Source organism: Cinclus cinclus, chromosome 1, assembly GCF_963662255.1.
Source record: "Cinclus cinclus chromosome 1, bCinCin1.1, whole genome shotgun sequence".
Lineage (NCBI taxonomy): Eukaryota > Metazoa > Chordata > Aves > Passeriformes > Cinclidae > Cinclus > Cinclus cinclus.
Window position 1 is genome coordinate 28,077,904 of NC_085046.1, and position 12,148 is coordinate 28,090,051.

The following is a 12,148-nucleotide window of genomic DNA, read 5'->3' on the forward strand; positions in this document are numbered from 1 at the left end:
TGAAGGTCACTGAAGATCCCCACACTGTAATTATCATCTGCTCCTCTGTCTCTCCTCGTTTCCACTGCACCAATTCCCGACACCAGGGGAGGCAACTGATCTCCATTTCATGCCATGGTTTGTGCATCGAGCTCCCCAGCGCTCTGGTAGGGCTTGCATAACTTGCTAACATGCAGCAGTTATTAAGCTCTAAGTTAAATTCAGTCCTTGAATCTCAGTTTTTCTAACCCTCTGTTCTGAATGCGCATTCACACATACATTCTCATATTTTACTCCTATGATACCAAAGCAGTATTACCAAATTTGGGGGGATTTGGGAGATTTGCTGTGACCTTACAGTACAAAGTTGCAACTACAGGTAACAAAACATCAAGATACTTCAGCAGCATGTAGCCTTGTAATGAATTTCTTATCCTGGCAGAAACAGCCTACTATTTACACATCTTACCATAATGACTATTTACTTTCCATATGAGAGTCTGATCCCACAGATCTTTTATAAATGGACCCGTCACATACCTTGAAGTATATTTCATCTCAATAAGAAAAATATGATTGGTCTGACTGTTTAGTCACATGAAAAACTGGCTTCTAAAAGGTTGTGGGTTTTTTTTTTGGGTTTTTTTGTTTGTTTGTTTTTTTGTTTTTTTTTTTTTGTTGTTGTTGGTTGTTTTTTTTTTAATAGGTAGTGGTATTGCATCTTAATGATCCAGGCCCCTAATTAAAAACAACCAAACAAAACAACCAAACAATTAATTTAGAACTTGCTGTGTCAAACACTCCTTCCCAATAGTGATGGAGACTTGGATCATTTTTGGCTTTTCAGTATTCAGTAAGTATAGAGAGCAAGCCTGTACTAGCAACTACTCTTTGCTTGAATTAGGATGTTTAATGCAGGTTATCCACCCCATCTATAAATCTCTAAGTATACTCAGTATACTTTGTTTTTCTCAGAACTAATAGTAATAATAAGAAGAAAGTGTAGAGAGAATTACTGTAACTACAAAATGTACAATCCTTACTCCTCATTTTAGCAAATGCTAGATAGACAATATTTAGTTTAAAATCTCATCATTAGCAAGAATAAAACATGCTTTCTGCAAAAAGGGTCACCTGGAATCATATTTTTATAATTCATCTGCTCAAAACTGGTTCTTAAATTCAGAAACAGAGTATTTGATGACTTAAGGGAATAAATACTTTAAATTAAAGAAATAACATACATTCTAGCTTGTCTTCAGGTCTTCCTCTTTCTAGCAGTGACAAATAGCAAACAATATCCTTCAGCTGGATCATGTCTGGTAAATGTGAGTTGGCAGGAGTAGGAGGTCTGGATGTAGAGGTACCCTTGTTAAGTCTCAGACCTGGAAATAACCCATAGCCTTTGTCAGTCTAAACACACAATATAAGCAGAGAATGAAAGCGTAACTCTTGCATGCATTCATGTTTGTTTTCTATGACTCTCAGATTACTTCTTAATTTAAAATTTTTAACAATTCATGTTCAAAGTTTATCCCGCAAAGGTAGAATTAAACTATCAGAAAAAAAATAAATCTCTATCCAATTATGGAAATGGTATAACCTTTTTTTAATTTGTGTTGATCTGATTTCATTTGACTACAAAACAATTTGGTGAATATTTTTGTTCTACCATACTAGATGCTAAGTATTAAAAACAATCCCTGCCCAAGTCTGCATCCACTCCCTTGTAGAAGCTTCATCTAATTTATAGATTGACAGCTACACTAATTGAAGATGTTTTAGTGTCAATGGAAACTCTTCTAATACCCAAGTGTATTGTTATCCCAAAAATACAGCCAGATGTGCATCAGTGAAGCACGTATTTAAAACACAGAAGTCTCAGTGACAGACTACTGAGAAAATAAATCTAGAATTTAAATAATAGTCATAATAATTGCTCAGACATTGTAATTAATAGCAGTTCCAGTGTACCACTTGGAATTAAAGTTTCAAAATTGCCAAACTATTTGTTTCAGTACAGGACTAGTATGACCAGTCCTGATAATATTACTGGAATCTGCAGGACCAAAATGGGGAAAAATGGGAAGGACAGCAGAACACAGAGAAAGGAGTAAGAAACCTCTCTTTACAAGTTTTTTATATTTCTTACTGACAGGTTTGGCCCCTCTCCCCGAAATTTAGCTTGAAAAATTTCACTGCAATTCGTATACATCTTCAAAAAGCCTACACTTCAAAAGGTAGGCCTACATGTTACAAGATACACATGCTAAAAGAATAAAATAAGGTAAAAAAAGAGCAAACTGGTGTGCAAAAAATGAGCTTGCATGTCAGTTAAGTGCCATCAAAATTAAGATATTTTAGTATTTTATTCAGTTAAATGCTAGCTTTAATCACACAACTTACACAAATAGTTTACATTCCAGTCTTACATAAATCATATTCACAGAATAAAAAGGATTATAAAGCCTGGGATAGCTCTTCTCAAAAATAAAAAGTGCTGAAATCCAAATGAAAATAAATTTTCAGGTATCTTTTAACCTATCATCAGCTGCAAGGTATATGTTAAATTATTACTTCTTAATCAGAGGTGGGAAGGGTTGGCTGCAATGTACTGACTTACAGATGACTTCCAGTCCTGCTGCTTACCTGGCATCTGTTTCCATCTCTCTTCAGACACCTTAACTGAAAATACAGTTTATAAACAGACATGAGTGGACTACATGTAAAACAAGCACATACCTGACAGACTGATGAACCCTGCTACTTTCCTTGACGTTTTCTCTAGCTCTCACTTATCCTTCCATTTTCCAGAAGAATGTCAAATATTTCTGACTAAGTTATTTTCCAGTACAGTCAGGTTTTTTTTTTCACTACCAGTAAGATTTAAAAGTTACTAGATATCCAAAAACAAGAGTTTCTACAGTTTCCGTGGGCACATCAAAATGTACCAATGCACGTTCCCCCCTTTAAAAGTTACATATTATCAGGATGTAACATTTAGTTTAAACCATAAAATTCAATTACTGTATAAACCCACTGTATTTTCAAGCCCAAACAATTCTTGCATGAGATGAACTGAACTGCCTCTCTGAACATGTTTTGGATGTAACAATTTCTCAAACAGTCCTTCTGGCATTACACTAAAAATATATGGAAGCTTCCTAAACTGATATTACATTATACTATTTCTAAAGTCCTTAGAAACAGAAAAAGATAAAAACTCATGACAAACTTGGAAAAAGTTAGTGCAGCAGAAAAAATGCTATGAGGCAGTATTAGAGTAAAAAACTTAACATACAGATTAAACAACAGTAATAACAACACCATCCTTTATTATGCTATAAAAAGTATCATTATTATAATTTTACCACACGTAGGAATAAAATATATCAGAGAACTATAGTGAAAATGAAGAAAGCTGAGTACAGCTTGTACAGGGCAGAATTTAGCTGTGTCTTCTGAAATCAAAATCACTTTTAGTGATATACTAACACTTACCCAACATTTAAAATATCAGTAGCTGCTAAGTATGTAGGATTAGTAACAACAGAATCACACAGAGAGCTAAAAGAAACATCATCAACTGGCAAAGAAATGGTTGAGCACCAGCAGGAGCCTCCTGCATCAAGCTTAAAGGTTTTTAAGTCTTTATAAAGGAGAGTAGGCAACAAGATCATGTAACCATAGCAATCTGTTTAGCATTAACATGACAAAGAATGTCCACTTGGTGTCTCAGCTGCATCATTATTGTGAATTTAAAAGACAAAACCATCTAATTTCCATTCCTTTTCAAAGTATTTACTATTATGAGTTAGTTTCTCTAATTTCACAAATACCAGAACAAAAATCCCTCAACATCTAGCTAAGAATTCCATATATTTACAGCTATTAGAAGTAAAACGGCAGGTTGAAGGAACCTTTAGCTCTTACATTACTGATTTTATTACTTACCTCCAGAAAGGTGCTGTGGTTTGTTTTTTATTAATGGGCTGCAGTGAGAGATTTTGTTCCTAAATGATGTAAAAAGGTGTTCAATGAAATCATCTGGTAACTCTGCCTCCAGAAAAGTCTTCATAAACAGCTTGAACCCCTCTAAATCAATTGTCTGCAGCGAAGGGGAAGAATAAAGGAATACAAATTTCTGAATGTTTTCTTAAAAAAAAAAAAAATCACACTATCCATCAAATAATATTCTGTTGAAAAAAGCTTTCGACTGTATTTCAATATACTGATTTCTGAAGATTTAGACTGGCACACCTATTCTTGAAAGTGATTATTGAATTAAGGATCACTTTGAAAATTCACAGTATGCTATAATACCTCAGAGCACTGTGTAAAACAGCCCAAAGTAAATTCAGAGCACTTATATCAGGACCCTGAAATCAAGTTCTATGTTCTCAAATTTCTTGATTAGCATCCAGAGGCACCAACAGAGCTCCTAGGGATGTACTTAGGATGTCTTAGCTTCTCCTGTAATTAGGCAGACAAAAAGCAGAGGATTTTTGGATTCCTAATTCAGGGAATTGAGGGCCTCCTGTCTTTTCTTAACATGGCAACATGCTTTGCTGGTGTTCCAAAGACTTACTAATCTCCCTGTCTCAAAATAGGTGTGAAGAGTCAAATGAGAGTGCGAAGACATGCAGCATAACTTAGAGAGGAAAAAACAAAAGTTGTTGATCCAAAACATTTGTCATCTTGCTTAATTTTGCTTTGCTTTTGCCAGAAAGGCAAGAGCTGATTAATAAAACTCTGATGATTATTTCTTTTGTTAAAACAGCATTGTCTGTAATAAAATGAATCGTAGATTATCTCAAGTTGGAAGGAATACATGAGGATCATTGAGTTCAACTCCGTGCTACTCACAGGACTACCTGAAACTAAACCACATGACTAAGAGCATCATCCAGATGCTCCTTGTCCTCTGACGGGCTTGGTGCCACGACCAAGACATGCTCCGGAAAGCCTCTTCCACTGACCAACCAGCCTCTCAAAGAAGAGTCGTTCCTGATGCCTGATCTGAACGTTCCCTGATGCAATTCTTCTATTTCCTCATGTCCTATTGCTGGTCACCAGGGAGATATCAGCACCTCCCCCTCAAGGAAGGTGTAGGCTGCAATGGGATCACAGCTATGCAAAGCATTATGATCCCATTTTACCCTGCTAATAGAGAATGATCATCAAGGCATCCTGAAACGCATTGACACTACAGCATATTTATAACTACATTTGTGATTTTAAAACACCTTATCAATTATTAATCTGATAAAACATAGTGTTACTTTCTTTATAGATCAAACAGAACAGCAACTTGTCATCGTTAAATAACTGAGGGATAAATCCACATGAAACCAAAAAACTGACTTTGAGAAATTTCGCTATGCTTCAGGAACACTCTATCTCTCTATAGAAAAGTCTAGTGCAACTCCTTTAGTTCACCACAGTGAAAGTGGAAGGATCCAAGAACGATCTTGAAACCATGCCAGAAAAGAAGAAAATGGAAACCGAATTTTCAAAGGCCTCAGTGAATTTAGAACCTGAGTCCCAGGATTAATAATTGTTGCTATTATTTTCATATAATTTTAAGACTTAGGAACAGAGACTTCTTTTCCCTTGACCTTTGATTTCTACTTTTTAAATGTATTTATGAGATATTCAAATTTTATGTGCACACTATGTAAGGAGTTTGCCATCAAGATCAAGACCTACGTACTGCAGGGTAATGTCTTAAATGTGTATCACCATTTTTATGAGGGACCAATACCACAAATTGCAAAATCTGACTACTCTTGTACAAGTCATAATTACCAGAAATGCAAGATTGGCAAGAGGGCATTTCTGCTGAGCTTCTAATACAGAACACCTCATCTGAGAAAGAAGGGCAGTGAAACCAATGAAACTCACCTCTTGAAGACAAAAATTAGCAGAGACTGAAAAAATAAAACTGCTCACAATGCTCAAGATGGGTGTAAAACAGAAATAATCACCATGGGCATGGACTGCCTATCTTTATCTCTTCAGACAGTTTCAGCCACACTCTTTTACTTTGACAGATCATACACTGTTTCATTCATGCTACAAACTTGTCCTGGTTTACAATACAACATACATATTCTATTACCATCTGAGAAGGGTGATCATCCTTATCTCTGTGGGAAATGTCTTCTGCTGATGGGCCATAACTGATAAGGGTGATCATTCTTATCTCTGTGGGAAGTATCTTCTGTTAATGGGCCATTGAGTCCTACTGTATAACTGATAAGATTACATCATCCCATTGGGAGATGCTCCAGCCAGGAGGACGAGCCAAGCCTTTCCTACCTAGATAAAAACTGAGGTTTAGAACGCCAAAGGCAGCCTTTTTCCACTGGATTCCAGAGGAAGAACCAGGTCCTTATCCACATCATCGCTGGACCCTTTGGAGGAAAACTGCACCAGCACCCTGACTGACAGGGTATCAGGTTGTATTCTGACTCTGTCAGTGGATTTATTTTTATTATTGCAGGTATTTTGTTTTTTCTCTTTTTTTTTCCTCTTCCCTATTAAAAATTGTATTACTGACTTGAAGTCTCACTGGTTTTGCTGTTCAAACCAGTACAAAACTTTACTTTTTTTCTCTCTAATAAAGCCACTGACATTTAATTCCTTGTTTATAAACTATGAATCACAATAGCAAAAGGATTTGTATTAGCATCCAAGTAAATCAGTAATTAGTTATACTAATATTCACTATATGAAAGTATTTTTATCTACATGAAAATCAAGTACATTAATCACTAAATCAAGTGACTTTAGCAATGTGAAATTGCTTTGTTAAATTGTGCATTGATGAAATGTGTCTTAGCTGCCTCACTAAATCATATACACAAAAAAACAGCTAAGTGAAAATAGAAACTAAACCAAAATTATGATTTCATTTAAACTTAGGTTTACAGATGGCCATGTAAGTATCTTTACATTACATTAATCTTTTCTTTATTTACATTGTCTGCTGATTTTATATATGCATTGCAACAAATATTCCCCGAGTTTAGAGCCACCTTGGATTTTTAAACTGCTGTCTGAGTGGCATTGCTTCTCCAAGATGCCAGCAGTAACTACCCAATGCTACTTTTCTTTTTCTTTTTTTTCCCCACTTAATGGATTCAGAATTATACCTGCATAGAGAACTGGATAAAGAAGTAAGTTTGAAATTATGTACTTCTTTTGTCCTGAAGACCCCCCTTCCCAAAGATGTTCAAACTTGTCAGTATTTTGTAGAGATGGTCAGACTACCATTTAAGCCAATATCATCCAACACCTGTACCAAACTAGAAAAGACAAGAGATACTAAGGTAACACATGGCTTGGTTGCCACGTCCATTTATTATATTTGATGTTCTGACTTCCAGCAATCAGGGTGGCTCAGCAAAGGACAAAAGAAAGTATGCAGTTGTCCTCAAGGTTGCTCTACAGCCAGATTTCTTCAGCTAAAAGTGCTTTATGCTCTTGTTCTAACATGCCCTGCGACCTGTATTTCCCTAGGGAAGCAGCAACAGTCACACAACCAGAGTTCAGATGTTGCACATGCAAAAGCTTTCAAATTATAAAGAAAGTTAGTCAGAAGCTGGCAAATTACTTGAGTACACATCAGAAATGTTTAGAATAGCCAAAAAATGCAGGTGCAAAACCATATACTGTATGCAAAGAATGTATAAAACCAGTCCTGCCTAAGTGAGAGCTCTGTGTAGAGTCCTGTGATTAGGTTCTTGCCTAAAACCCCAAAATCTGGCATTCTCATACTGCATAGCTGAAAAACATTCTACAGGACCCAACATAATTGGTGTAGATTATCCTTTTAGAACTGAGCTCTAAAATGGTACAGTCATTACTGGATATTTGTTTTTGTAAATGTATATAGAGTAAATAAGAGAACTAAGCTAGCCTACAGCAGACCTAGGAGTAGTTTGGATCATAGAACAGAGAACATGTTTAGAACAGAGCACATCAAGATGCAAAATATTTGCTCAGCTTAATTTAAAACTACTTTCACAATAGAGAAAGCAACACACAATATTATAATCATTTCTCTATTCTGCAATTATAGACTATTTTTCTTTTTTTCCTCATGGAATTTTACCCTTCTGAAATAGGCAAATGCTGCAGCAAGTACCCTTCCTTCAATTATCAGCATTTCCCCCAACCCCAACCACTTCTCAAATGTATTGCACAATGTTTTAATAAGCAAAAAGACAAACAAAAGAAGGAAACAGAGAACAATAATTTTCCACCTTAACACGTATCATGCTTGATCTCCCTTTTAAATCTCACTGTCATTACCAGAATTTCTCAGATGAAAAGTTCAGAGAATTTTGGTATGGTCAGAAAATAATTTATTTATGCTAATGAATTCTCAAACATTAATTAAACAGTTCAAATCAATAACATCAGAATAATATATAAGCCATAATAGTGGATGTGGTTTTCTTAAACATGCAGGGTAATTGCTTAATTTTCAACAGTTTCTTGCCTTCCAGAAGCTCCAGCTGAATTTAAATGAACCTGAGAAAGAAGGATTTAGCATTTCAGAAAGCATTTTCCATGACGTTTCACAAGGGAGGGGATGAGAGCGTGAGAGGATGTTCCAAACTGACAACAATTAGCCTGGCACATTAATTAATTCATTCCATTATACAGGAGACTATCAGGGCAAGGGGAGATTATGATCACAAGTTTAAGGATTTCAGGAAAATTTTCAACACAACAGAGATAAAATAGGACATAGCTGAATCAGAAAAACATGAAAGAACTTTCAAATAATTTGGCCCAAATTGTCTGAGGGAGTCTAAAAGAAGAAAAAAACACTGTGCACTTTTAGCTTTAACTCTAACAAAAAGGGTACCAAAATCCTTGTCTGCAGGTTTCAGAGAAATAAAGGGTTTTACACTAATCATATAAATATGAATTGCGATTTTTATATGTCAAACTGATTCACCAAGTTTAGTGGAGCTCCTTTTCTTATGTTTTACAAAAAGAAACTTCACAAAATAGAACTTCCATATTACTGGGTAGTAAAACTTCATTTGGTAATGAAAAATTTTGGTACAACTCCAGAGAAGTATACATTCAAAACCACCAGAGTTTAGCTAATTTAAACCATAAAATTCATAGAAAATTAATTTTATTATATTTTTAGAAGTAGTTAATTCCTACTTACAAATTTTATCAGTGTTTTAAAGCACCTGAAATTAAGACAAAACCCTCTAAAGATTATACATTCATCTTGGAGAAAAGGAGAAGAAATGTAAGACATAGGCAACATTCTATAAATTTAACTTTAAAATTATTTTTAGCAAAAGAAAACCAATGTGTAAACCATTAAACAATTTTCATCTTTTCAGAAAGCAAACATGGAACTCGAGGGAAATGTAGAATTTTCATCTTTTCCTACACAATAAATTCTTGGGGAAAATACATAACATTTAATTAGCCATCCTCAAAATTTCAAAATTAATCCTAGCCCTAAGTTTCCCGAAGTGTTGGGTTTTGCTTTCTTTCTCTAAGCTCCTTCCAAACAGATAAAGAAGCAGACCAAACTTTGTAACAATGTCAGTCACTGACTGGCCACAGAAAAGAAGGCTCACATAAAAAAATGAAAGTAAATAAATGAATATGAAAACATGAATAAATAAATATGAAAATAAAATCATCCACCAAAATCAAGAAAATGTCCTATGCACCAAGTGCAACTCAGACCATCACTTCCTTCTGAAAGCAGAGAAAAAAGTGACAGATTTTTCCTCTTGTGGGGAAAAAAAAAATCTTCTGGTAGAGACAATTCATCAGGGGGAATCACCTTGGTTCATTCCCCATTTGCCTGAGGAAATTCAGACCTGTGTCTATAAAGAGCATCCAAACATCAGGAAAGAGCTGAAGAGCCACCAAGGACAAAAGTAAGGTTTCTGTATGTCTACGCCAACAAAATTATTTATTTATTTGTAAAAATGTGACTGAACAAATTACTGATGAACTCCTATGAATGAGGTGATCTGAGCATGTATTCACAGAGATGTACCAAAAAAGAGGTCAAAATGTTTCAGCTGTTAAGGCAGTACTTCTGGAAACAAGAAAAAAATTAAGACACTTAGGTCAATTTTATAGAAAATAGAGGAGGCAAGATTTTATTTCTTTTCTGGTTTTCAATTGCCATACCAGAGCTGGATGCTATCTTTATTCAGAGAGGAAATAAACCATTCAGGATTTACATCTACGCTAGAAGAAACAGAACAGATATATGCATTGCATATATATAAATAAATATTCATCCATACACATTATCATACACTAATGCTAAATGAAGCAGCAAACAGCAATTATAGATTTCTCAGTAAGGTACCTCAATGCCTCTGGGACCATAACATGTCATCTCACATCCTGCATATATTTTACAATTAAGTTTTTGGATGTATGCATAAGTCCAAGAGATCTAACAGTTGTGGGGTTTTTAATGTAAATGCCATGAAAAGATTACATACAAAAAAATTCCATCAGTGCAGAAAACTCACTGTTACTTTCTTATGACCAAAAACAGAAGAAGCAGTTTTCATTACAATGAAACAAAGCAGACTAATCTGTCTTTATTTCCACATACTGTGATAACATTCCTGCCATGATGTCTGACTAAGCAAATATAGAGAGATTTTCCCAGTTCTGTAGTTTCAACTGAATTGTTCTTGGTAAAGAACCCATACCCAAGCAATGTGTTGTGGAAATTTTTCTGAAGACTATGGCTTATGGCATCCTTAACTTTACAAAGAAGTTAAGAACAACTAGGATTTGCTCTGTCCACTCCCATTACTTTGGAGAAAATTCCTTCATTCAAATAGCCCTTTAAGAACCAGGAAACAGAAATTATTAGGTGAAGAATTATCCTCATAATACTATTCTTAGAATAATATAATACAATAAGTTTATCACAGAACTCCGTTATGCCTTATACATTTTTACAAATATGAATATATAAAACTAAAGTAAGACTAGCCATATGGATAAAAAGTGACAATTGCAAAAGATATACCATAAAGCAACTATTTTTCTTAAAACAGAAGTCTGGAGAGAGAGAGAGAGAGAGAGAGAGAGAGAGAGAGAGAGAGAATGCCATTTGTGTACAGACTGAGTATGGGAGGTGACATCTGGGCCGGGCAATCACAGGTGGAAATTATCAGTCTTTCTTCCAAACTTGCTCACAACCCTATCTCCATTGCATCTTGGATATCAAGGAGGCATCCCGGGGTATCTACTGTGCATGAGGTGGGGAAGAAGGGTGGAACTGAGCTGCAGACTCCAGATTTGGAATCAGAGATTTCAACCATATCTGTAGGCAACCTACTTAGAGCAGCTGCCTGACACTCTTGAGGAAAATGGTGATGGAGCAGACAAAAGGAGTTCTTTTTCAGTTATAAAGAATAATCTGCACTCAGTGGAAGAACTGAGATAAGATCTAGAAGTACATGCTCAGAAAACTCTAGTTCCTTCTACTCCAGCAGCTAAAAGCTCCTGGCAAGCTCTTCAACAGCTCACCAAGCATACTGATAGATTTACCTATTTTTCTATAGTAATACATTTAAAAAGTCAATTATGCAGAAACTCCTTTAGCCTGGCCTTTTGTTGTCTTTCCGTATCTCAGAAAACCTCTCCTATTAAGAAAAGCTGAGAGAGTTGGGGTTGTTCAGGAGAAGAGAAGGTTTTGGGGAGACCTTAGAACACCTTTCAGTCCCTAAAGGGGGCTGACGAGAAAGTTGGTGAGGGACTTTTTACAAGGGCAGGTAGAGACAGGACAAGGTGAAATGGCTTGAAACTGAACGAGGGTAGGTTTAGGATAGGTATTTGCAAGTTCTTTATAGGGAGGATGCTGAGGCACTGGAATAGGTTGCCCACAGAAGTTGTGGATGCCCCATCCCTGGCAGTTTTCAAGGGCTCTGAGCAACCTGGTCTAGGAGAAGGTGTCCATGCTCATAGCAGGGGTCTTAGAACTAGAAGATCTTCCTGCCCAAACTACTAGCTGATACTGTTTTTCCCTAAATCAGAACTTTTAATTTATCCTTCTTAAGATACCACACAAAATCATATGAAAGTCCATCAAGCACACATAAAAAGACACATTTGAACAAATGGCAATCATTGAATGAAA

At 35.7% G+C, this 12,148-nt stretch overlaps 1 protein-coding gene across 6 annotated transcripts in view; it reads right to left on the reverse strand.

The window, feature by feature from the left end:
* The window catches only part of DGKB (diacylglycerol kinase beta), a 298,411-nt gene that overhangs the window by 245,607 nt on the left and 40,656 nt on the right, over positions 1-12,148 (reverse strand). For all 6 annotated transcript variants that reach the window (XM_062508155.1, XM_062508139.1, XM_062508130.1 and 3 more), the window contains 2 exons: positions 3,934-4,087; positions 1,224-1,364 (listed from right to left, as the gene is read on the reverse strand). In XM_062508155.1, coding sequence (XP_062364139.1) covers positions 1,224-1,364; positions 3,934-4,087 — 295 coding nt within the window. The remainder of the gene's footprint in view (positions 1-1,223; positions 1,365-3,933; positions 4,088-12,148) is intronic.